The sequence below is a fragment of the Anopheles coluzzii genome, chromosome 2 (assembly GCF_943734685.1).
Source record: "Anopheles coluzzii chromosome 2, AcolN3, whole genome shotgun sequence".
In the NCBI taxonomy this organism is placed as follows: domain Eukaryota; kingdom Metazoa; phylum Arthropoda; class Insecta; order Diptera; family Culicidae; genus Anopheles; species Anopheles coluzzii.
Window position 1 is genome coordinate 56524806 of NC_064670.1, and position 26887 is coordinate 56551692.

Below are 26887 nucleotides of genomic sequence, written 5' to 3' on the forward strand. Positions count from 1 at the left end.
TTCCACACTCCATTAATCGGCTTTTTACACGTTATAATGCAGCTGCTGTCTGTAAACAAATATCGACGGCTGTTGTCAAACTGAATCTCTAAATGGCAACATACCAAACGCTAAGGCATTCCCAACCGACATTATCGCGCGACATTTTGAAATTTTGTATGAGAAAAAACGGGCTCAAAACGTTCTCAAATCGTGCTCATTAGCAGCACTAAAGAGCACGTCTCTGCAACGGTGCGACAGCGTGTATCATACATCTAGTTTCTGTATACTACATTATTGTTCAATTTCTTTCATTCTCTCCATTCTCCCTACAAAGACTCTTACTCTCTTTTGTCCATTCTGCACATGCTTACGCTCTTTATTTTACCTTCTTACTCGCACATACATATTAACATACTCACACAATTCACACTGCCTAAAACCGGTGCGGGATACACACGTACCCGTCTTGCCTGCCTTCTCTCCTCGTTCTTCCTTTCCTCCAGCTTTGCTTTCGTCGAATGGTGTGTACGCGTCCTGCTTGCTTCCCTCTTGCTGCTCCTACGTGCTGCACTAGCGAGGTGGATGTTCGTCTCTACCTTCCTGCCGCCTCTCCTCTACCAGGCGCTAGCACGTTGGAGGATCGGATCGGTCCTGCCTTCTTTCCTCTCCTGTTCTGTTTTCGGCACTCCTAGGGATAGAAGGAAATATTAATTATTTTGCCAACAGCTGTTCAATTTAACGTCAAGCACAATACTTACCAACCAATTGAATATTGCTTCTGTTGTGGTCCGTGCTCACTTCCGTTCATGCGTGTGTTACGATTTCTTTAAAAAAAACGAAATTGATTTTATATCACAATTATCAATACAAATCAGTTTGATAAAGATTGATATAACCCTTTATTAAAAACTGTACTTACCAAATAGTTTTTCCGTACTGGTTTCACGAGAGAAAAAACGGACACACACCGACGCGTCCTACCGCTTGCAAACTTGATTTCACACTATCACATTTTCATGTGAACGCGAAGCAGCGCCTTCCTCGTGTGGCTATACAGGTATTCCCCGATATACGCCATACTCGATATACACGATTTCGCTATACGCTTTTTTTCTAAATTTGACGGTTCTTTGAACAAGTAGTACTAATTTTATAAATCGAATGTCAAATGCAAAATAAATTCCCTTTGGTTGAATATTAAAAACCATTTCAAATGGTATAAAATTGAAAAATTCAGTTGAAATTAGATCAAATAACTAATTTAGTGGCTAAAACCTACCACTTCATGCAAAGTTATACGGATATTAGTTATAATTTGACTGAAAACCTCGAAATTCGACTTTCGCTATTGAATATTCGAGATACGCTATTGCCTCCGGTACGCATTGATAGCGTATATCGGGGAGTACCTGTACAATGATACAAAGAGCGGGCGAGAGGAGAACGCTTGCGTGAACGATTGGTGTAGCAAGCGAAAATGGACAAGTCCCAGAAAAGCGAGACGCAAGAGTTTCTCTCCAACGATGGAAAGGGATGAGCTAAATGAAACATGCGAATCGTTGATGCGACACAGCCAAGTCGCAAGCAAATACAGACCAACACCCAGAAGAGCGAGGCAGAAAGAAAAATTTTGTGAATGTTAGAATGAGAAAAATGATAGATACACATAAAAATCGCGCGATAATGCTGGTTGGGTTGGTCTAATCTTGTTGCGCGCAACATTGTTGCTGGCAAAATGTATGGATTTTGACAGCTCGCGCAACTTTGTTGCCAGCCAAATTCAAACCAATTTGATTTTTGTCAGGCAACATTTTCTATTTACCTTGGTCATGGTAATCGGGTGTATGAAATGACACAGCAGCAGTGTGCGTTTTGTTGACATCCGCTAAATTTGTATTTAAACCTTTATAATACATTTTTTGGTGTATATTTTATTTTTTCAACACTTTATTCAACAAGTGAATGATAAAAAATAACTAACTCTAACTCTGAGCTGTAAAATGGCAATTTTTGAAGCTGAACAATGTCAAACCGAAATGTTGTCAGCAACATTCATAGACCAGCTCAGCGATATGTTTCCGAGCAACAATGTTGCGCGCAACAAGATTAGACCGCTGCCTAAGAAGACACCTCCTCTATATTCCATCTTGGTTGCGATGGCATACTTTCGTATGCGATTTTCGCCAAAATAACTGTCGTGTAGAATTAGAACTGTCTGTTCCGTATTTCGTTTGTGCCCATCACTACAAAATGACTGTCTCTGCTGTCTGTCGAACTTATGTAAATAAAAACAAATGTTATTCATACCATGGAGCACTCTTCAATCCCGCAGAATTTTATAACAATTTACACCAAATGCATAAATTTTGCAGCTATAAAACATAGGAATCAACGTCGTCTGGATTCCGATGAAACCCCATACATTAATCACCCTATCGGTAAGTGAATAGACAGCTTGCTCTAATACTCGGAAGTAATGTAGCGCCGGTTATGGAACTTGTGCCTTTTCAGGTGTTGCCTACATTCTTACTGAAGCAGGGATTACGGATTTAGAAGTATTGCAAGCCGCCATCCTCCACGACACCGTAGAAGATACTGACACTTCGTTCGAAGAAATTGAATCTCTGTTTGGCCCAACCGTGCGCGCTATCGTGCAAGAGGTAACGGACGATAAGTCGCTGCCGAAACAAGAGCGGAAACGGCTACAGATTGAGCATGCTAGTAAGAAGAGTCATCAGGCCAAACTGGTGAAGCTCGCCGATAAAATTTACAATCTTCGTGATCTTCAACGCTGTAAACCGAAAAATTGGACTAACGAAAGATGTCGCGAATATTTCATTTGGGCGAAAAAAGTTTGCGATAATCTGAAGGGAACGAACGAATCGTTAGAATCCATTCTGGATGATATATTTCGGCAGGAGAATGTCAATTAAATGTATATTTTACTACTTAGCAAGTAAACTGCGTGCCGCCCGATGGTATACGGCAATAAACTGACCACTAGGTTTTTAAGATTTTTGATGCTTCTTCAAAAACTCCAGCATGTACTGTTGCAAGGCCGTCGTTTCCTCGACCGTAACCGCATTGTACAGGGAGGCACGAATTCCACCAACCGAACGGTGACCCTTCAGCTGTTGCATGCCGAGGGTTTCTGCGCCTTTTAAGAATTGTTTCTCGAGCTCTTCGTCTCCATTCGGACCTCCGACGCGAAATGGCACGTTCATTCGGCTGCGCACCTTTGCTTCCACCGGGCAGAAGTAAAATCCGTTAGATTTCGCAACCACATCGTATATTAACTGCGACTTAACCATTGACTGGCGGTACATCTCATCAACGCCACCGTTGCGCTTGATCCAAGCAAACACCCGTCCCATCACATAGATGCTGTTGAGAAGGTTGGAAGAAACGGATGAAGGAAAGGGTAAACAAACAAGCGATAAGCGTGCAGCGGTCTGCATACTGTGTTTTGCTTGCATCGTCAGTGATAGCAGTCCGCTCCATGAAGAACTTGCAACAACCTAGATGCTGTGTGCGTTATCTATTCAACACATGACTTACATAAACGTTGGCGGCGTGTTGCTAATTGAATTGGCTTTAGCGATGACACTAAAATCAAAAATTGTCGGAGTAATTGGCATTGCGTGCCCAATCAGATCTTCGCGCACTATCACTAATGTAATACCGGATGGGCCGATGTTCTTCTGCGCACAGGCAAAGATAACGCCAAACTGTAGATGTAGAAAAGCAGAATCAGTTGTAGCATTAGCATGTACAGTGTCACGTCAAATGATGGTCAGTTGTACGCACTTTCTTAATATCAATTCGTCGAGACATCATGTTTGAAGACATATCCACCACCAACGGCACGCCGTTGGTTTCTGGCACCGAGTCAAATTCGATTCCACCAATTGTTTCATTGTCACAGTAATACACGTACGAGGCTTCCGGGTCAAGCTTCCATTGAGTCGGATCCGCAATGCCGGTATACTTATCCTGCTTGGGCACAACCCAATTAACCGTTCCGTACCGTGCCGCTTCTTTGGCGGCCATCGAAGACCAGCTTCCCGTAACAAGGTAGTCCGCCTTTCCCGTTTTACCGATAAGATTCATCGCAACGGCAGCAAACAGTCCCGTTCCTCCTCCTTGCATCAACAGGATTTTATAGTTATCCGGCACATCACTGGAGAAGAGGAAAACGGATGAGAATCTACCAACTAATGTGCGATTCTGGACGGTTTGTTAGTCAACAGTAGCGATACTCACAGCAGTTCCTTAACCAGAGCCAATGTGTTATCATGCAGGGCAACATAGGTGTTTCCGCGATGGGACATTTCCATCACACTCATACCACTAGTTCCATACTCGACAAGGTCTTTCTGTACTTCCACCAACACCTCGCGAGGCAACTTCGCTGGACCTGCCCCAAAGTTGATTACCATTATTTTCACCGGCGGATGGTTGTTGTGCTTCAATCGAAATCACCTTAGCACCCCCTGTATTGACCTTCACTGTATTGTTCCCTGCGTGCACACGAGCGGACTGTTTCGTTTGTAATCGACTGTATCTCGCGCCGGACAGTTCTTGAATGTGGACAGCGGTGGCAACAAAATTGCCGTTACGCTCCGCAAATTAACCCGGGAACCACTCGTCTCGACCTCCGCTACAAGACGGCACTCTATCTGTCTGCTTCGAAAGATGAGCCTGTTCTAACCGGTTTACAAGAACGTGGGCAATAGCGACAAGCGGCAAATAAGACCCGTTTGTCAACGAGCCAAAGGGAGCAGTTCACTTAAGCAAGGGCAGATCGACGGGCGGGATCCGGGGGTACACTGACTGTGCGCAAACACGTCGCGCGCCGTCGTAATGCATATTCGATTTGTGAAAGTATGTGGCGTCTCGCTCTAGCGTGCTGGATCGCAATGTACGGGGCGCCTCTTATCAGTTATTGTCGACTGGCCAATATTCACTTTCAGGATTTGTTCTCTCGTGGCGAAATCGTACGAACAAGATGTTGTTCTGTTGTTCTATACTTCCTACTTGTTCTATTCCTCCTACCGTGAACGCCCGTCTGAACGATAATAGAATCGTTCGATTGTACTCTTCTATACTGTTCCTATCTGTGGGTGAATGATACACTCCACCGTAATCACTTCCCTTTGCATCTCATTGTAGTACATTCCACACGATCAATCCGCAATACAGCCCTGTTCGGTACCTATGTGTAGTGTGTAAATGGCAACGATCATAAAAATATCACTTGGTTGGTTTGAAACATCGCCACCGATGAAAGCGCGCCCGTGACAACAAAGTGTACAGCAGCGCAACAATCGGCAACAAACAACTTAACCGGAACACTCACTACTGCTGCACAGATTAGATTACCCGTATCAGAACGGGGTAGACAGATTAACGGAATTCAAGTACGGCACTTATACGAATTATTTATTTGTAGTTGCACTTCGACGTGCGAATAACGAATAAAAAGGAAAATACTCCGATAGTGGGAAAAATAAATAATAATGCCCGTCTTAACTATTTTAAATATGCCCAGTTGTCCAGGTGTCTATTGCATAGCTCCTACATGGCCGGATATGATCTATTTCCTTCCGAACCATACGGTAGCCAAGGCTAGGGAACGGAACTATATTTCGTTTGCATATGATTCCAATTCCGGAGCCGATTCCTATGCTGGAATCGATTCCGTTTCCGGAGTCGATTCCGGAGCCGATGCCAGAGTCAATTCTGGAGTTGACTCCTGAGCCGATTCCGGAGTTGACTCCGTTGCCGATTCCAGAGTTGACTTCGGAGCCGATTCCCGAATTTACTCCGGAGCCGATTCTCGAGTTGGCTCCGGAATCGGAATTGATCTGAATCGCAATTTGCCCCGATAACGGAATCATAATTGATTCCAGAATTAGAATTACCTCCGGAATGTGAATTAGTTCTTGAATTAAAAAAAAGAAGTTTTAGAAGCGAAGTCAGTCCGGGAATCTCCATGAGAATGGATCTTTTACAAGTTCATTTTGATTTTTGGCGGTTATCAATATGTAGTATGATTGGTCCCAAACGCCTATTTTTATGGCGATGCCAAAACTGACTCCGTCTGGAAGCCGATTCTAATTTAGGAGCCAATTCCGATTTGAGAGCCGATTCTGACTCCGGAACCGATTCCGATTCCGGAATTGATCCCGGAGTCGATTCCGATTCCGGAACTGATTCCGATTCCGGAACTGATTCCGATTCCGGAACTGATTCCGATTCCGGAGCCAATTCCGATTCCGGTATCAATTCTGGAGTCTATTCCGAATCTGGAGCCGATTCCGAAACCAATTCCGGAATCGATTCCGGAAACTGATACCGGACCAACTATAAGGAATCGATTCCAGAAAACTGCGGAGCTAGCCGGAATCGATTCCGACAAAAACTTCATTTTTCTCATCACTAGTATATAGTGACATATGTCTAATTACATGGCCGGGGTAGTTTGTTTCACGAAGAAATAGACCAAACATACATTTTATGCTCTTTAAGTAATCGCCAATTTTCCAATCATGTTTAACACGCCTTATTTGAATTCATATGTTCGTTATAGTATAGCTGCTCAACGCACTATACTTGGGTTGGAATTACGGGGGCGAACGAACCTAGTGAGTAGTACTACGGAACAATCTCAATAGATTAACTGGCGCTTGCACAATACAAGCCAACGATGGCCTAGTGCCAAACATCTGCGACAGCCTGCTGGATAAATGTAATTACTTGCTATTGTCCTTATACTTCTTCGTAATTAAAGCTATATGGCCACACCGGCCTCATACAGATCTGCTAAAATTTAAGTAAATGGTCCATATGGGATTCGAAACACATCCTGGCCTTTGCATGAATTGTCGCGTCTACACAACGCTCGATCATCTATAGAGTAGATTATGCAGCTGTTTAAGACTCTAGGCTATCCCAGATATTTCTACCGCTCCGAGAGCCACTATCTGCGCTTGGAAACTGAGAATGTCGGCATTTGCTTTTATTTAATAATTGAATTAAAATGGATTTGATTGATCGATTTGATTTGAAAAATATTTTAAAATATTACTGTTGGCCAGGATATACATTTTAATGTAATTTATTATTACTCCGTAAACCGTTTTGGTCCTCGTTTTCTTAGTAATTGTCACTGCGACTACCTGCAGCCAATATAACGTAGAAGAAATATTGTATTACCTTGTTAATTCATTTCCATAACTTTGGAAAAACAGGCATGAGATGTTTTTAATTATATGTATATTAATTAAAATCGTTGTCCTATTCCATACGGTAGGGGCGAGAGAGAAATAGAAGGGAGGGGGGGGGGGGGCGGTTTGCTTTTGTGGTTGGAGGTATTAAAGCAAATCATCATTATATCTCGATTATAACCAGTTTTATAATTTTGGATTCTAGTGATTTACTAACATCAGTAGGTGCAAAGAAAATTGGATTTTTCATGACTCTTTAGAAAATTTAATTTTAAGTATATCTTGTTTCATAAAAATGTATAATATATTTTCGTTTAAAAATCAATTCTTCCGTGGACCTCGTGGACAAGCTGGAGCCTCTTGCTATATTACACACATGTTCTTCATTAAACGGATAACGAGGCATTTGTTAGAAGAAAAAAACTAAACCACTAAACATTAAACGACTAAAAAACTACTAATCGTTCCAAAATAATCATAATATTTACTTATATTTAGTTACATAAAGCTGATTAAAAAATAATCCATTATGCATAACAATTTCAGTATGAAACCTTTGAACTTTGTACAATCTGATCTGACGATCGTTTGATGTAAAGTGTTATTTCTTTCAATAAAGCCTAATGTTTTCTCTTCACATTTCAACCTTGTATTGGCCAAGAGAGTAACGAAAACCTTCTCGAACCAACGTAATAAAACTTTGGACCGGTGGTTGTAAAGAGCTCTTCTCGGATCAACCGGTGAGTTGAAGGTTACTACTGTCTTGTATTTTGATCATGGTGAATGCAATTCGAAACCGGTGAGACGAAACCGAACCTCCATAGGTCTGCATCGCATCCGAAAGGAGGGGGAGACATAACATAATTCCAATTTCCAACCGTTCATTCACCAAATCCACTTATAATCCACCGGCAGGCAAAGTGCGTGCACTTTGATTAACCGAAACATAATTGTTTGTCCCCACTCTGCGGCCACGTGTATGAACGCATCGACCCAACGAGGCTGGAACTCGGCAGCGGCTGCAGTAATGTCCCTCCTACTTGGGACAGAAAAAACCCCTCCCTTCTAAATACTGCTAATCTGAAAGGAGTAAAGGTAGGGGCTCAAAAGTATTATAAAAGAAGTGGTAATAGAGTTTTTGGACGTTTAGTCCACAATCGAGCCCAGAGCTGACTGTCGCTTTTACTTACAAATCACGCTAAACGGAGTATAGTTTATAAAACAAAAAAACATTATTGAAACCGTTCTTTATAATGCACCGTACAAATAGAAGCTTTAGTGCTTTGACCCTTGTTTGTTGCGCGTTGTTAGTTATCGGTAAAGTGGACGCTTTTCCAGACGGTGCACCGGCGGATACGTGTGTAAAAAGTCGCACCAACGAGCCGAATCATGGCGCGGCACGCAGTCAAAGTCTGGCAAACCTACCTTACCAAGTGACGGCGAGCAGTAACGTGTACGGTCCCGGTACACAGATTCAGGTCTCCATACACGGGCAGCAGGATGTATTTCGAGGATTCTTCCTGCAGGCGCGTGATGCACAAACAAACGAATGGATCGGCTCGTGGTACGAAACACCCAACACGAAAACCATCCCAGAGTGCTCGTCGGTGACACACGCCGATAACAGGGATAAGGAGCAGGCTACCTTCGTCTGGCAGGCACCGAAAGACCGCCAAGGGCAGGTTTATTTCACGTAAGTACTGCTGCGCCTGTCGCGACACCGAACGTGTTGCAGGTTCAAAGTGCGATTTTTCGATTTTCGAAACAACCTCTAAAAGGTGGAACTAACTTGAAGCGATTTGTCGTGGGCAAAATATACCCTTGCGAGTTGCGTGTCAGTGCAAAACGCATGCAAGCGAGTGGCGAGTGTGCAGTGGGTTGAGCGTAAATTACATTAGGAATTTCCCATGCCACCCGGTGCCAGGCTATGTGGCAAAACCACTGATGCCAAGCGGGTTGCATATGGAACGCCTTTAATGGCAGGTCAATGTAGGTCAAATGAAAAAGCGACATCAACGACGTTTTCAATCTACAGCTAAACCGGTTCCCTGCGTAGCTTATGCTTACTAAGACGTTAATACCTTCCGGTTGAAACCGTACCCTTCGAAACGGTCTATTACTATTACGCTCGGAGTATGGGGACGTGTGATCTACATAATAAGACACTCTACAGCATCACTTATGAGCGTTAGAGACAATTGCTGTTTGCCCATCAATTATTCAACTTGTTGCACTATGTTGACGCTAGTAAATATTTTCGTTGATGCTTGACGAAAACCCGCTTCCATAACGGTCATTCGCACAATAAATTGACGGTACCGATTTTGGAGAGTGGTCACTACTGCTGTCATAGAAAACTGGTTCCTGTTTGTGGCCCATAAATCTTCAATGCATGTGGCCTATTTAGAATGCAACTTCGTCAGCACTTTGAAAACATATCTGCAATATATGCCAGTACATGTCGGTGGGTGTCGTTGCAGTGGAGTAACTTAAACGGAATCAACAGTCTTCGAATAAACAACAGTAACAGCCCACTTTTATATTGATACAAAATGTTTGGATCATTTGATTGAAAATATCAAAATTACAAAGTTAGTAATGAACTCTGAAAAGATACCGGAATTGGAATTACAGTGGAGCGCCGTTTATTCGGGTACCTTTTATCCGGCTGTCGGTTTATCCGTGCTGGTGAGAAATGACAGTTCAATACAATTGTGATATTGCGTTATGAGAAGGATATTTGAAAAAGCGTTTAAAAAAGCACAGTGTCATAACAAAAGACACGATAATTCAAGGCAAATTTTAAATATCTTTTGGATAAAACATAAAGTTAATAAAAACGAGGTAATTTTTATAAAAAAATTAGATAATTTTCCAAAAATTATTCAGGAATTGGTGATAAAATATATCATTTAACTCATTATTCGTGTTATTCGCATATCCGGGCGAGGTCAAGTCCCGAGAAGCCCGGGCGCTCCACTGTAGTTAGTTAGATTCAGTCGTGTTGTTGCTGTGCTCGTGTATCGTCTGCAACAGGTTTTTCGTACTTGTTCTAGATTGGTATTCAATTTAATGTATTCTATATGATTTTCCTTTCCTTTTTTTACAGCGGTACTATTGTAAAAAATTACGGTACTTATTGGTCGAGCATAATTGCCGCTGTACCTGCACCATTTGGGCGCCATCAATAAGACGAGTTTGGAGAACTGCACAATCATGTTGCCAGAGCACGCTGGTTTTGTAAATATAGTACATCGTTCAGTATTTTGTTTCCCATTCATGTAGTTTAATCGTTATCCGAATTTATCATCTCTACTTGTTCGATGAAACACAATGTAATAAGTTTTGTTCTTGACGGTGCAAAACATTGTTAGCGGTCAAACGAGGAGAGCAATCGTGAAGTATTAGAAATTATTCATACTCGTTCAGGCACAGCCCATCTTTCGATTGGATACGGAGTCATTTTCGGATATCATTAGGAGTAGGAATCAAAACTCTAGTTTACTCTATTATAATAAACATCCAATTTCAATTTCATCCAAGGGGATTTCGAGAATTTTAATAAATAAACAATCAAAATCGACAAGGGTACCGAATTGCCCGGAGGAAGCTTAATGAATGAACTAAAAAAAATCTTTATCGAAGAAATGCCCTCTACTTTTGCGATGGATTTATTGAAAACGCTTAGTTTAATTAACGCGAAGATACGAATTACTTGCAATTCATCGGTACACATTACACTCATAACTTGGAAACATACAGTGGAACCCCCTATAACAAGTTATTGGCATAACGAGCAAATCTTAATACTCAACAAATACCTCTCTTAACGAATAAACCTCGCATAACCAGTAATTTCATTGGGGGTTCGGATACACTTGTTTGAGGCCGATGCAAAATCAAGATCACGATCGGTTAGCATTGATTGTTTCTTTATTTTCTCTTATCGCTCTGGCCGATAAGAGTGTTGATACTAAACATCGTTTAATGAGGTGACGACCTCCCCTGTTTGCTCTTCAACATCGCCTCAGAAGGTGTCATTTTAAGCGAGGGGCTAGACAACAACATCAGTGGTACGATATTCTACCTATCTTTCCAACTTTTTGGCTTTGCTGATGACACATACATCATTGGCAAGACAAAAGCGAATGTTATGGCAACATATATGTTGCTGTTATAACAAATGTTTTTTCTTTCATTCATCCGTTAATTTATTATATATTTTATAAAGTACCATGGTTAATGTGATTGAATGTTTTAAGCACCTTGTTGAATGTGGTTGTTACCGACCATAAAAAGTCTAGATCGGACTATATTTGAGGTTGACTAGGATATTGTTGTATATAAAAAATGTGGTTACTGAAGAATTTTGCGATTCATCCTGAGACCGGTGGACACTTTAACGATTTGTCGTAAACCAATGACGGCGGCACGATGCTTGAACATGTTGACAACTGATTGAACAAGGATTGAAGGAAACTTTCTCGTATGCAAAACAATAGCATAGGCTAGGGAGGAGTTGTATGGAATTTTACTCGACCAGAAGAAAAAATTTGAGTGGGACTGAATGAGTTTGAATGTATTGAGTGTTAATTAATGATTATTATTTGGCAAACTAGTTAATAATACATTAATCAAATACAATTACAAACAATCAAAACGCAGATCAAAACCAAAATAATCAATAAATAGAGTAACTAGTTATTTTGACCAGTTACTGCAAAATATCCCCATCTGTATCTTGAACGACTTGCTTCAGTGTTGAATTAACATCGAGCAGTTGAACCGTTTAGGAATAAGGAATTCTGTTAAATTTCAAAGACTGGCGTTTAAAAGTTGACTTTAGACTTGATGGAAAAATGGTCTGTAGGATCTATTCTCTCAAGTCTACCAAACTCGCTAGTGTCGCAACTCTTCGGTAAAATTAGTTCTTGTAAAACCTCAGCTCTGTAATGGGATGGAATCCGAAGCCCCAGTGAGGGATAATACAGGCTCTCCCATCCAACTACTATTCCGACACGTCTTCGTCGTGCAGAGTGGTAACATGTGTCACCACACTCTCTAAGCGAAGCCGGAGCCTTGAACAAACTTGATGATGCCCTAGCCACACTGAGCATGGACCTCGTAGCTTTACAAGAGAATCGGTAGCTATGGAACGGTGTGCACAACAGGCGTGGTAAGCATTACTACGACATATACTACAGCATGACCGCCACCGCGTGCTCGGAACGGGTTTCGCCGTAGGTCTCCGGTTGAAATCCGCAATCATGGATTTCAAGGCTGTAAACGATAGGCTATGCACCCTGCGCATGCGAGGCAAATTCTTTAATATAAGCCTCATAAACGTTCACGCCCCTACCGAAGAGAAAGAGGAAGAGGAGAAGGACCTTTTTTACGGCCGCCTCGCTAGAACCATGATCTCATAATCATCCTTGGGGACTTCAATGCAAAAGTCGATAGAGAGCCAATGTACCGCCAATACACTGGCTGTCACAGTCTGCATGAGCACAGTAACGATAATGGTAGTAGATTTGTCCAGTTCGCCGCAGCGAACAATCTGGTTATTGGAAGTACCAAATTTGCGCGCAAGAAAATCCACAAGGTTACATGGGCGCACCCGCGTGGAGAATCCTTCAACCAGATCGACCACGTGTTAATAAGCCACCGACGACAGTCGAGTCTGTTAAATGTCAGAACATAACGAGGAGCCAATATCGATTCCGATCACTACTTGGTTGGCCTAGTGATACGTTGTAGAATCGCCCGCCCCCACGCCAATGGAGGCGGAGAAAACACGCAGCCTCGGCTCAACACGGACTCTCTAAGGGACATTACTGTTCAACAGGAATTCAAGGCCGCTTTAGAAGAGTCTCTACTACCAGAAAACAGATATGAAACTACGAGCGAGAGGTGGCTCTAAAAACAAAAATAATAATCTGTGCAAGAAATATACTCCCACCACGCCGAGGTAACACCAAATCTGGCTGGTTCGACGATGAATGCAGACAAGTGACCGAACGTAAGAATACTGCATACCGAGCAATGCAGCAACGGCATAGAACGCGGGCATGCGCAGAGGAATATGCACGGCTCAGACGCGAAGAGAAACGAGTTCACCGCTCCAAGAAGCATGCTTTGGAAGAGAAAAACATGCGGGAAAACGAGCAAACCAGAGAGGCGTACGTACCGTCACGAAAGTTTTACCAAGCGATAGCAGGTCACCGAAACAACGTTGTACCTAAGGTAACCTGCTGTCGCAACAAGGATGAAGATCTGGTTAGTAACCATCCAGAGGTCCTCTTGCGATGGGCTCAGTACTTTGATGAATTACTCAACGACTAGTTCAACGAGCAGCTAGAAGCGCCACTAGCCGATAGTGTCATGCTACTGCCACCTAGCATAGAGGAAAACACAAAAGGCTATCCGTCGGATGAAAAATAACAAAGCACCCGGAACCGACGGAATTGCAGCTGAACTGGTCAAGAATGGAGGTGCACGACTAGAAAACGAGATTCATCAAATTGTTACTGAGGTGTGGGATAGCGAATCGATGCCTTGTGACTGGAATCTCGGCATCATCTACCCCATATACAAGAAGGGAGACAGGTTGGACTGCAACAACTACAGGGGTATTACGGTGTTGAATACCGCCTATAAAATATTCTCCCTGATCCTTCAGGATCGCCTTGTCCCGCACATCGAAGAGATAGTCGGAAACTATCAAAGAGGATTCCGAAACGGAAAATCAACCACTGATCAGATCTTCACCATGCGGCAGATCTTGGAGAAGATGGCTGAATACAGACACGACACATACCATCTCTTCATTGACTTCTAAGCCGCATATGATAGCATAGCCAGGGTAAAACTGTATGACGCTATGAGCTCTTTTGGAATCCCGGCCAAACTGATAAGGCTAGTTAGAATGACTATGACCAACGTCACGTGCCAGGTGAGGGTGGATGGAAAACTCTCAGGACCTTTTGCTACCATCAAGGGTCTGCGCCAGGGGGACGGGCTTGTATGTCTCCTATTCAACCTGTCGCTAGAAAGGGCCATCCGCGACTCGAGGGTGGAGACTACGGGAACCATCTTCTATAAGTCAACCCAGATATATCCTATATATCATATATATTCTATAGATCCTATACGCTGATGATATAGACAACATTGGTCTGCGGCTCTCCTATGTAGCAGAAGCCTACCAAGGGATTGAGCAGGCGGCAGAGAGCCTCGGATTGCATATAAACGAGGCAAAGACCAAACTTATCAACAACATCAGCGGACCTACCAATAAATAATCCGAATCTACGTAGGCGTGATGTACAGATAGGTGAACGCACTTTTGAAGTCGTCCCAGAATTCACCTATCTGGGGTCAAAGGTCAGCAACGACAACAGTATGGAAGCTGAGTTGCGCGCAAGGATGCTGGCTGCCAACCGGTCATTCTACAGCCTGAAAAAGCAGTTCACCTCAAAGAACCTGTCGCGACGGACGAAGCTGGGACTATATAATACGTATATAGTACCAGTACTCACATACGCCTCTGAGACATGGACACTGTCCAAATCTGACGAAACCTTCGTTAGCCGCGTTCGAGAGGAAGATGCTCAGAAGGATACTTGGCCCCGTATGTGTTAAAGGACAATGGAGGAGCAGCTATAATGACGAGCTATACGAGATGTACGGCGACCTCACTGTCGTGCAGCGTATCAAGCTCGCCAGGCTTCGGTGAGCTGGCCATGTTGTACGCATGGAAACGAACGACCCAGCCTGTAAAGTCTTTTTAGGCCGTCCACAAGGACAGAGGAGGCGTGGTAGGCCCAAATTGAGGTGGCAAGATGGCGTGGAGGCGTCCGCCATTAAGGCCGGGATAACGGACTGGCAGACGAAGGCGCGGGACCGTGAGCGGTTTCGGACACTCCTGAGGCAGGCCAAGACCGCAAAGCGGTTGTAGCGCCGGATAAGTAAGTAAGTAAAACCTCAGCTGCTCATTCTATTATTGGAAGTGTAGCTTACAGTCCTTAAATTCACAGCATAATCGTACCAGGACTGTAACGTAAATAACCAGGATTTTATTGTTGTAAACAATACACCTGGAAACGGTACTGGTAATATTTAAATATAGTTAACCCTTTTCGATTTCTAACGATTTCTTGTCCATGATTCCCATTTCAGGTATTTCCGGTTTTTACAACCGCTAATAACAAATTTTTAATTGAGCACAAAAACCAAAAAAAAAAAAACAAAAGTGACGGAAACTTCAAACATTATGTATTTATATATGCATGTAAAATAAAACCTATACATTCATCGATGTATTCATATGTCTCAAAATTTTAAACATTTTCCTCAATGTGTCCGTGTTTAGCTAACTTCTCGTATACCTAAGTGGATAAAATACTGGACGCATTTTATTCATAACATATTTATGACATTTTCTGCTATGATCAAAATTGCTCAAACTTCACCAACAGATCTTTTATCTCGTTTGACTCATAATGATCCAGTTAGAATACTTAATCTAACTTAAAGGCAATTCCGAAATCTACAAACAAGCTGGAACCTTCACAAAACATAACTAAACTAGCGACTGTTAGTTGAACGCTCAGGACATTTGCTAACATTTTTAACGAAAGTAGAAGATGTGTTCATGCACTCCCAATTCAAAAGTTTAAAACTGTACCTAATGACTGAAATATACGAAAACAGAATAACAAAAAAACAATACTAAAACAATCAAAAGAGCAGCGCATACATGTCAACCACCCCAACTATACCACCCAGAGGCTTTTGGGTTCGTGTTCAGCTATTGACACCACAAACGACGTTCACGCACACTTGCTGAGTTGTTGAGAAAATTATGACTTTACATGAAAGGAAACCCCCTTTTTGCCATTCATCGGCGCGGACGAGCAATGACTAACCCGGCAAGAAGCACACATGACGTGTGGAGCCATCCAGGCGGTACGCGCTCAGAAGGAAAACTTTAAACGCATACATGATGACTGGTAACTCGAATCAGCAGCTAACGCTAGGTACCCAAGCATGGGTCAGAGGATACACACCACATTACATCGTTGCTAAACAATCCAAAATCACCAGGTCTGGTGCGTGGAACTGGGGAAAGTCGATTTGATTTTAAAACGTTTGCACCTTCGTGCGTGCTATGTGAGTGTCGAACAACTTCTGAGTGGTACCATCACCATTGGCCACCGAAAGCCTAGAGTTGGTGAACGCATGCGCGTTCTTAGCCGTTCCGTGTGCTGCCCGTTCGGTTGCTACAGCGCTGCAGTATTTTTACTGCGAAGGATTCGGAAAACGGCGCCTTTGACCGCTCGATGTCGGGATTGTTCATTCAGTCGGGCTTACTGTTTCCATCGCTCATGTAGTCGACGTAACCACCGCGGTAAGTTGTCATTATGAGGATGTGGTTTACCGCAGCAAAATAGAGTGTGAGAGTTTTTTTTTTGCATAAAGTTAGTTGTGTATTGAAATGTGGAACAAAGAAGTTGTGTCAGTGGTCGTGCAGATATAAAAAAAAATCACATTTGTGTTACTGCAGTGACGAAAAGCGGCTCGTGAGAAGATGGGAAATTTGATGACCTGTGTTGATATATGATAACAATAAAGTGGCACCAAAATGTTCTGAGTGTTGGATGAGTTTAAATCTATTAGTATCTGAACTACTGTGGGGGTTGGCAGACAAAAAGCTCGCAACTGTAACAACATCATAGAACAGTATAGTACCGTGTGTACACAATTCACAATCTGCTCAAACAACGTCGGCAAAGTGACATGATCGAGAACATTTTTTTTCGTCTATAGTGACGCAGCAAAAGGAGTAAAACAGGATTACTTTAAAGTGACGAAGCAATCGACGATAATGTGAATCACAGAGTGCAAGGAAATCGCGGACGAAAGCGTGTTTAGGGTAGTTCCTTTTGTCCTTATTTTGCTGCAGTGATTAAACTCTGCAGATGTGAAATTGTTCGACGTGTGTTATTTCGTAGCCTACTACCCCAATCCGCTCTTCGGGAAAGATACTTGACTGCGAGTGCGTCCTGTTAATGGCATTCATAGTTGAAGGAGCTTAGGTCACATGGATTGCGGCTTTTGGTTTGTGGCATACTGTAACGCACAGTTCCAATAGCGTAAAAAAACTGTCCCAACGTTCTACAAATCGCCGTACGGTGGGAACCAAAAACAAAGTTTCGGTGTTTTATTTCAAGCTAGATCATATTGCCTCTTCTGAATTATGAGTTACATGATCAGTTTTGTTTTATTTCGTTTAATGTACAAAGAAGTAGTGCCGATCATGAACTTGGTTTATGCTGAAAAGTTCAATGTGTGATAAACTTGTGCAGGTGTGATTGGTATTTATTCATCTGCGCAATGTTTAGATTAGTAACGTCAGTTTGATGCTACCCATATATTATGTATGTAGGGCGTATGTACTGTAAGATATCCGAAGCTGAAATAATGTTATTTAATAGGATTGATAGGATTTCAACGCAGCAAGAACTTCAACGTATTTTCTTCCTATTTTTAGTTGCAATCCGCGAACTCTGTGTTTTACGTTCTGAAATGCCTGCGTGTGAGTGTGTGTACTAAAGCGTCTTTAAGTGAGGAGAGTGGGTTAGGTGTCACCGTAGTGTTAGTGTCGGCATTCGTATAAAGCGTGGAAGCTATAGCAATCAGGCGTCTCCATTTGGTAAGCACCTGGAAAAAAACACAACAAGCTGCAACAAAGAACTATAACTAATTTGAATGTAAGTTTACCTTCCATTTTGCTATTTAATGGAATTTAGTTTAAGGGAAGGATTCAAAACCCGGTCTTACATCTTTTCAGCAAAAATTGTTGTACTCGGATAACTGTGTATGGTTTTGTATGCATTTTTTCTAGAGAGTTTATGTCTATCCGCCTTTATATATTGATATTTATTTTTACTCGAAATTATTGTTTGGTTTTCAGGTAAAGCTTGTTAGTGTTCTTTATAGAAGCTAAGTATTACGAAGAGGTTTGAAATGTTTCCGCTGACAAGTATCTCCGTTTATTTAAAAATCAGCAATGAAACGATATCCAGACAAAGATAATGAAAAATATTGTAGATTACTAAGAAAAATTTTCATAAAACTATATGACATTATTTATGATACAGTTTTTTATTTACAGAAGATTCTATTTTCTGTATTCTTAGCTTAGAACGATTTATTATCGCGTATTCGGGTACGTAAATCATCTTAAATATTTCTTAACAAAATTTAAATATAACAAAAGTATATGGATGGTACGTAAAAATTAACTTGAAGTTAACACAAAAGATTGCATTTCGATTCAGTTTCGTGAAAGAAGCTAACGAAATGCTTTGCAAAAATACTCCAGCTCTTGGTAGATTTTTTTCATTGATAGGATTTCAGAAACATTATACGATGTAAATATAGAGTTATTTAACATTTAATCCTGTACAATAACTTTTAATATGTTGGAATATTTTCCCCTGTAGAGTTTTTACGATTAATTATTTATTTCACACATTTAATTTCTTCGCATTCTTAGGAAAAGCGGTTCTGAATAGAATGTAGGAGAATCAACACATTCATTAGACGCGAAAATTCATAACAAGCTCTACTAAGCTCCGGCACGGTAAAATTAGAAGTTAACAATAGAGCTCAGTTGACAAGAATAAATCTTTTCAATCATCATTTGGAAACTGATTGATAGTGAATTTATTAGTTAGGGTTGGATACGGATAGATTCTATACGCCGGATAGAACTTCCTTTCAGACCGATTATTGGACAGCGTTTGCGAACAATACCATACATTTTAGGGTCACTTTTAATGAGCAATACATTGCACTTAAATCAGTGTATGAACAAAATCACAGTGGATCCCTCAATGCTTGAAATTACACATATATCGTTTTAGTCGATTTAAGTACGGCTTTTATACAGCTGAGAATGCGAACAAATACGAACATTAAAAACACATCAATACTAGCTATTGCGTTTCTTTTCTTATATAAAACACGTTTTCAAAAGATCGTCCTCGTTGGATTTATATTGCATGATTTATTTCGGTCGTGCGTGTAATGAGTATTGCTCAGAAAAAGTTACAGAGACCGACTTGAAGCCAACTGCACTTCGGTGCCAGATAATGGCCACAAGGCAGTGTGATCCATTAAGTGTTGAAATATTGGCATCAACTTCACTCGGAAGTATTGCAATAACTACCAACGTTTTGGCTACGATTATTTATATGGTAGTAGTTATTTTTCGCTTTATCATATATGAACACATTTATTCGACATACTATTGCAGGTCGATTTTCAGAACTGTATCGTGTAAAAAATTGCTGAAAAATATAAAACGGTTGAGTTAAGCTGATTAGTTATCAACTAGTGCGCCATTGAAAGTCGATTTCGTGTGTCACGAATTATTGCAAAATTAGTTACCATTACTCACGCAAGCTACATACGCAGATCTGTGCTTCGCACAAACCATACGTAAATGGTTTTCTCTATATGTTCTGTTCCAAAAATGCACGCAAAAGTGCGGTTGTTTGTTTGTTAGAAAGCAACGAAGCTGGAATGCGCCAGCACATAAATCACTCAATGGTACCAAGGCTAAATAAGGTGAGAGGTAACTTTAGTGTTTAGCTTTCGCTTGTATACCACCACTGACTAGCTAGATGAATCGAAATGGAAATTGGGCGTATGCACTGAACCGCACGCTCAACGCCGGTAAAATATATCGATGAAGACGTCCCAATTTTGATGGGAATTCTCTTGTACAAGCTGAATTAATCTGTTATTGGGCCAAATTTAAGACTCCCAGCGTTGCCGCGCCGTGTGGCGCATCGTTTTGGACTCTCTGCTCAAAGTTTGCCGCTAAAAAACGAAATTCAATCGATTGACCGGAAGGAAATTTCTCCATTGTATTGCCGGTTACCACACAGCTTGGCACAACGCGTGAAATTTGAATTGCCACGAAAAGGAAAAATTCTGGCGCAAACCAAAAGACTGAGGTCAGGATTCGCTCCACATTGTTGGCACATGGTTGCACATGGTTATTTAATCGATAGCCACGTACTGGTGGTTGTGATTTAGGGCCTTGCCGGATTGCGGATTTCCTCGATCCGATGCAAACGTCAAAGCTATTTGTCTAGTTGCATTGGTAGGCAGCGATTGTATTCATTCAATTGTATTGGTATTTTTGTACAAAGTTAAGGATATCAAAATTTGCGTTAGTAAAAAACAACAACAACCGATGTACGATCAATAATATTATAATATTATAATAATGTATCAATATTTTTAATAATCATGATAATCCTACACACTTTACCAGTTTTTTTTTACACATTATCAATAATAGATAATAAGTATGGTCAGATTAATAAAGGTGTGAAGAGTCTCCCATATAATATTCTTTGGGCATTGGTATAAAAGGATTGCAGAAGGATACTGATATTTCAAATAATAAAAATCTGCAAAGTACCGATTAGGAGTATTTTTGAAAATACTAAAGTCTAAATACTATTTTTGAAAATACTATAGTCTTAATTTAAGTTTAGTATCAGTAGTAGAATCGTTTAAACTTTAAAGTCATTGTTTGCCCGTAGTTGGAAAGTGGACGTTTTATTGTGCTCTAGCTAAAGATGTTAAGCAGTGTCGTATCATTTCGTCTGTTACTCCAACCATTCAAAATCCCAGTGGCAGGGCATGATTTAATGCCATTGCGTGTTAAAACAAGCGCACGATATTACTCCAATTATACCATTACTGCTAAGTTGCATCGAACATACGTAGCAGCATTGATTAACTGTGGCAGTAGTGTGGCTATAGCGTCTCGATTAACTTGAGAGTCAAGCAGTACCGCTGGACTAGCCTATGTACCATTTTTAAATGCAACCGCATAAATTTTGGCCACTTGTCACCACAAGAAAGACGGGGTACAAGCATATATTTGTGTGGTACTGTCAGTATGGAGCATGACCAGACGTCCGTTGTGGGCTCCTAGTAATGTCATACATTGAAAGGTACCGTTTTCTCTACCAGGATAAGGTTTAGCATGCGCCTTTTTTTGTTCCACGGGTAAACAACCGCAAAATGTAGTCCTTTGTCTTCCTGTAACCTTCGTGGGTTTAGGGATTTGTGCTACTTTCCTGAGAAAGACACATTTTCTTTGTTAATTTCAACTTTTAGCCAAAACGAACCTGTTTGAATAAGGCTTAATAAAGTCACTCTATAGCCAATATACCATCATTTAAAAAACTGTACGTTGTTTCAGCGTCGTTTTTCGTATGTAATGTTTACTGTAATCCAAGTTGTAGCTGAAGTGTAGACTCTGAAGTTTGAATATTTGGAAGCATAGAGCCTAGTATGGATCAGAGAAAAATCTTTAAGAAACAAAAAACTACAAAAAAAGTTGATATGACAAGTCCAAAAACATTACTCTCTTGAGGAATTAGAACATAAGAGTAAGTAAGAGTTTTACAGCAACATTGCGGATTGGATGATCACAAACAGCTCATACATAGCCCAAACCAACAGACAGCCCCTGGCATAGTAATGTGTTGAACCCAGTTTTGTACCATTGAATTCCCTTGTGTATGGTTGTTTTCTGTTTATGCGTGCCATTCTGGCGGCCAATGCCGTCCAAACACTGTAACACGGGCTACGATGGAATATGTGCGTTACGGTGATGATTTATGGTGATGTGAGGGTAGGGTTGAAATTAATTTTTCATTACCCACCGGAGATGTCACATCAGCTTAAACTATCGACATGGCAAACATATCTAGTATAGTTGGTTATTAAATAGTTTGAATGGTGAAATTAGTCCCTTTATGTATTTCGTGTATCTAAGTTTATTTATTATACATTTTGCAATTTCTTATCTTCGTACTTGCACCGCCTAATTTTCATAGTAACCCAATAAAAACTTTGGGCCTAGAATCGTTAGAAACTAGGCGCTATATAACTCAAGTTTGCTTCATAGCAGGATTATTGTTAGGAACGATTGATGATACGTGTTTAGTCAGTAATCTAAGTTTTACAGACCAGCGTATCACTTCCAGGAATCTTCAAAATTTACACGAAACATGCGTCAACACTCTGTATGTCAATAACGCAGCACTCAACGCTATGATACGTAGATTTAAGCAATATCTCAATCAGTTTGACCTTACCATGTCCATGCCCCTATTCAAAAACCTTCTGCGAGGAAATTAAATTTAAATGTTCCTGGTATACTCATTACTGCATCGTCTGTAAATGTGAAACGTGCTTGTATCTAGACTTTATCTTAATCCTAAGATACGGTGGATGGAATAATAATAAAAAAGTGAATACGTTTTTCGAACATAATTATAGAAAAGTGTATTATACAGAGTGTATCATGATTGAATATTGCTTTTTGTTAACTCACAGAACAAAATTATATGCGATCGTCAAAAAAAGCCGTCGCATGAGTATGACCGAAAACGTCTCCATTTGATATTCGAAGTGTTGTAGTATATGTCTACGTACGTATTGTAGTGTTCTGATAAAAGTTTTAAAGGAATATTTTACAAAATCCAGAGTGTGTTATTGTTACAAGTTTCTTCAGAAGTCCACAGCATTAAAGTGTCAAAAATCCACATTTATCATGTCCCTCTTTTTGGCTGCGTTGAAAAATTACTTTTTTATCTTTTTTGAAAATACCAACAAACAATTCGGCAAGCATCGAATCTTTCATAAAAAATCATACTTTCATTGGTTTACTATTCTGATTATGTTAATCACGAAATTTTCCGTACTATTCTTAAATATTTATTATTGCGTTTTGGCATAATTACCCAGCCTAAAATAGGAACATTGTCGAAAACTGGCACAGTTATGCTAATTCAGACTCATTTATTTTTTCCATTATTACGGCACGTATATATCCGTATTTTTATGCCAGAAGTGAATTTATTTTACATTTGACAACTTATGTGTCAAATCAAAGTATGTTTATGTATTTGCTCAAAGTATTATCAAAGTTAGCAAACCGCGATACACGGGGACTACCTGTATGTATTTTCTGATTTTATTATTGTAGTGGTAGAACATTGTAAGTAAGTAAGTAAGAACATTACAGTAGTACATTAAATTGATCTTCATCATGAGCAATGCAAATGAAACGCTTCTTTTCCGTTAAATTCCATCTTTCAAAAAATCATGATTCAAAACTAGAAAGCTTAGTATACAATCGTTTCCGTTACATATGGGAATAAGGATGGGAACTTTAGCTTTGATAACAAATCATTTCAATTTGCTAATCTCACACTAGCTGTTAACCTTTTTTCTGTGTAAGGTTTGTTCTTCTATCTTTATATCGTCTTTCTAAACTCCAAGGTGCCGCCCAAAATCGCCTTCTCAACTTCATTCAAAGTGGTATGGAACGAAAAGCTTTCGCATATTGTCAAAAGCTCTCCAAGGTATAGTGGGCTGGAGGATGTGAGAATCAAAGTTCAACCATTGTGTGAAGCGAATGGAAACCATTTTATTTGTTTGCTTTTCATGAATACCAAATATACACACGTGCAGTCGCCTACGCATCACGGTTCGCGGACAAGTTGGCCAATGTATGCAACGGCTGTTTTGAGTGCTTCCATACTGGAGCACTAACGGACCCAACAGGGAAACAGCACTGACAGCAGAACGGTCGGTGTAGTGACAGCTTTTCTTATTAAACGACAAGGCAATGCCGATGGGAAATTCAGCAGGAAAAGCACATGATTATGATGCAACGATAAAGATGGGTCCAAAAATGCACAAGTAAAATGTTCATGCTCTACATTTAACAATACGTTGATAGTGCAGAATGGAATGGATAGGTAAAACAATGACACGCTGTCTTAACGTATTAACGCCCAAGCAAATTGTGTGACATGTGTGAACGGCAATGTGTCCGATGGGTGACAAATTGTTCGTCGCATTGTTCACTAATCAACAATGCTCGCAAATGTAGAACAGAACTATTGTTTCATATTCATTGTCATGTTTGTTTGCACTGAAACGATGTAGTCCAATCGAAAACTTTCTTTCGAACAGCGCTGTATCGTAGAATGATTAAATTCAACTGTAACCGGTAAAGCTATGAAACAGTTGAGAGATAGTACAATGCTTAAATAAAGATTTTATATGGTTAAATACAGTTTAGAGTACAAATATTCTGCAACAAATAATGTTGTTGAAATAAATTTAGAAATGAGAATATGAATAATTTCTAAAAATATGTGATACTTTACTCAGTTTCAACATTTCAGGGGTTTCAACGAATTCTACCAATATTCTTTAGAAAGGTTAATAATCAGCATATGGTGACCTGCTTCGCGAGGCTCTCAATTGAGAGTCTTCGTATATATGTTTATGCGTGTCGAAGTGCTATTTTGATAAGGTCAGCGATTTTTATTATTGCCAGCAACGCTAATTTCAAACTTCACTCATTTTTTGCTTTTAATTTTTAATATTTCTTTTATGCGTGTGAAGCATAAGCACGCACCTTTTAAAGAAACAGTTTGTTTCAGCCTACAGCCTTAATTTTTTTTAACAAATATCTTCTTCCAAAAGGTATTTTCTGGAAAAAAGAAATCTGAATGTGAGCAAATGATCCATTTAAATAATGTATTCAGTTGGTGAGGGTGTCAGGTAGAAAAAAGGAAGCATGTTCCATAATTCATTGTTTACATTACCTACGCGTCTGAAATTTTAACATGCCTGTGATATTTTTCTTTCTTTTTTTTTACAGATAAAACATAAGAAGGATACCGAGATAAACAATTACGCTGATAACGGAAAGTGCCGAAAAGAAAATTCGGGACCACGTCTGTTGCAAGGAAAATAATGTTGCCTTGAATCTTTGGTCAAAGTGAGGAAAGAATAATTCTCACTAATCCTGCATTCCGTCAGCCCCTGGACAGTGGACAAAATAAGCGTTACTTTAGCGCGATTTTCATCGCATGCCTTATCCGATTGGACCAAGTGAACTGTTAGAAGTCACAGAACCAACCGGCCAAGAATACACGTAATCTGACTGAGTGCCATAACCGGGCAAACTTAAAAACGACGGTGGCGATTGCAGGCGCGGAGAAGTCCAAACGACGAGAGGAAAGGCAAAGATTATCAATCTGTTATTCATCCAAACCATCCGCGGCGGCATCATCCGCTATGGATGAGGAGTTGGAACGGAAACTATGAGCAATCGTGTGAGGGCTCGAGAGCCCCCAGCGTGGAAGCAACCGAGTGCCATGCCGCAGGCAATGTCGGACACGGCATTTAGTAGCAGCACCAGCTATTATAGCAGTAGAAGCCAAGCACCGTTTGGGTTGGGCACTAGCCTTACTATCAGCAGTAGACGAAGCACCAAGATGACAGGCGGCAGGATTTCTCAATCCGCTTCCGTGCGCTGCAGGCTTCTGCAGTCTTCCGGAAGATCACTTATTTCGCGTCGCTTCTTCGCCAACAACCTTTCCGCTACTGTCCCTATCGTTCTGCTGTTGATAACATTTGCCAGCGACTTTGCCTATCTCAGCGGCAACTCTGATGGGGGCGGAGTGCTGGCCGATGATGTGACCACTACTCCACCCGAAGAAACCTGGACCACATCTAGTAACGAAAATGTGGGCACGGGAGAGGCGGCTCCGTTTGGTAAGTGTAGTCATGATTCGTCATTCCGCGTACCATCATCTCCTAGAGCATTTATCCCTTTCACTTTTATCCGAAGGAATGATTAATGATAAGAACCATCACGAAAATATTATCTTGCAAGGATTTAGCATGTTAAATCTCGGCTATGTCCTTTTTCCAAGAGGCTCCGTCTATGTAATTCTGGTGTCTGGTGTTAATCTTTGAATTGATGAGAATGATACCTCCTCTGGGACGATTATATGCTTAATCTAGGTGTGTATGCTTCCATAAAACGGTAAAAGACACACATCATAAACGAACATAGATAAATCTAAGCCATTGTGGTAGGTAATCGAATTTTAATAAAACGACTGTTTCCATGATTCATGAATAATAAATAGTTGGGGTAAAGCTAAATGGATTTACTATAACTTCGCCCACACTACAGATAGATAGAACAATTTAAGCACGTTGACCACAAACCCTTAATGTTTTATGTTGGGTAAGGGGTATAAGTAATACAGATAAGGTAACGAATTCTGTACTAAAATTTTGACCATTATATAATCAGCTATACCAAAACTGTACGCTAATACCTACACTACGAATTTATTATTGGTACCAGTACCAGTATGAGTTCAGTATCAGTTTTACGACCGGTATGGACAGTGGCATGTTCGACGGTAAGCAAACTAAGCGGGGGACCCCGAGCTGAACGAGGCCTCGAGTTAAAGGCAGTGGCGGATCCAGCGGCGGATCTAACGGTAGGCGGACTAGGCGGTCGCCTGGGGCCCCTCCGATTTAGGGGCCCCGTAAATCGCCATTCTATAGTATGCCATATGGACAGAGTACTAGCGACAAGGCCCCCCGGAAGGATGGCCGATGGGGCCCCGAGGTTGGCGAAACATTTGCACCCCCCCCCCCCCCCCCGTCAGCAAAAATTGAAGAGTTTGCGACTGATGATCGAGGGGGGCCCCGATGGCATTTCAAGTTTACTGTTCAATCTCCCAACAGCAACT

General features: G+C 40.9%; 4 protein-coding genes across 12 annotated transcripts in view; 3 read left to right on the plus strand and 1 right to left on the minus strand.

Annotated features, from left to right (window-relative positions):
* The first annotated feature begins 2157 nt into the window (after window positions 1–2157).
* LOC120954022 (guanosine-3',5'-bis(diphosphate) 3'-pyrophosphohydrolase MESH1) lies at window positions 2158–2994 on the plus strand. The gene is made up of 2 exons (XM_040374552.2): window positions 2158–2420; window positions 2494–2994. The coding sequence occupies exons 1-2, from the start codon at window positions 2291–2293 to the stop codon at window positions 2913–2915; spliced, it is 552 nt and encodes a 183-aa protein (XP_040230486.2). The 5' UTR covers window positions 2158–2290; the 3' UTR covers window positions 2916–2994.
* Window positions 2848–5200, minus strand: LOC120954021 (probable phosphoserine aminotransferase). The gene is made up of 4 exons (XM_040374551.2): window positions 4246–5200; window positions 3790–4162; window positions 3541–3710; window positions 2848–3366 (listed from the first exon to the last, which is right to left on the minus strand). Exons 1-4 carry the CDS (start codon window positions 4419–4421, stop codon window positions 2991–2993), a joined length of 1095 nt encoding a protein of 364 aa, XP_040230485.1. The 5' UTR covers window positions 4422–5200; the 3' UTR covers window positions 2848–2990.
* Window positions 5201–8342: 3142 nt separating this feature from the next.
* LOC120954023 (putative defense protein 3) lies at window positions 8343–10475 on the plus strand. The gene is made up of 2 exons (XM_040374553.2): window positions 8343–8904; window positions 10321–10475. The coding sequence occupies exons 1-2, from the start codon at window positions 8465–8467 to the stop codon at window positions 10400–10402; spliced, it is 522 nt and encodes a 173-aa protein (XP_040230487.1). The 5' UTR covers window positions 8343–8464; the 3' UTR covers window positions 10403–10475.
* Window positions 10476–16507: 6032 nt separating this feature from the next.
* LOC120952150 (uncharacterized) overlaps window positions 16508–26887 on the plus strand; it is a 56579-nt gene continuing 46199 nt past the window's right edge. For 2 of the 9 annotated variants that reach the window (XR_007452183.1, XM_049607633.1), the window contains exons 1-3: window positions 16510–16620; window positions 17764–17983; window positions 24991–25889. Coding sequence is in view for 8 of the 9 variants with exons in the window: in XM_049607633.1 (XP_049463590.1) it covers window positions 25436–25889 (454 nt within the window). In the remaining variant the exon portion in view is untranslated. Of the gene's footprint in view, window positions 16667–16773; window positions 16793–17707; window positions 17984–24990; window positions 25890–26887 lie in introns of those variants that run through there. The other 7 variants (XM_049607627.1, XM_049607634.1, XM_049607629.1 and 4 more) reach the window with 6 other exon arrangements.

Bases quoted from the DNA above. Each gene is read 5' to 3' on its own strand.
- LOC120954022 (XM_040374552.2), top strand. From the start codon at position 2,291: ATGGAGCACTCTTCAATCCCGCAGAATTTTATAACAATTTACACCAAA. The intron at 2,421-2,493 runs GTAAGTGAATAG...GTGCCTTTTCAG, and splicing joins ATACATTAATCACCCTATCG to GTGTTGCCTACATTCTTACT.
- LOC120954021 (XM_040374551.2), bottom strand. From the start codon at position 4,421: ATGGTAATCAACTTTGGGGCAGGTCCAGCGAAGTTGCCTCGCGAGGTG. The intron at 4,163-4,245 runs GTGAGTATCGCT...CCTCTTCTCCAG, and splicing joins GCTCTGGTTAAGGAACTGCT to TGATGTGCCGGATAACTATA. The intron at 3,711-3,789 runs GTGCGTACAACT...CTACATCTACAG, and splicing joins GACGAATTGATATTAAGAAA to TTTGGCGTTATCTTTGCCTG.
- LOC120954023 (XM_040374553.2), top strand. From the start codon at position 8,465: ATGCACCGTACAAATAGAAGCTTTAGTGCTTTGACCCTTGTTTGTTGC. The intron at 8,905-10,320 runs GTAAGTACTGCT...CTTTTTTTACAG, and splicing joins CAAGGGCAGGTTTATTTCAC to CGGTACTATTGTAAAAAATT.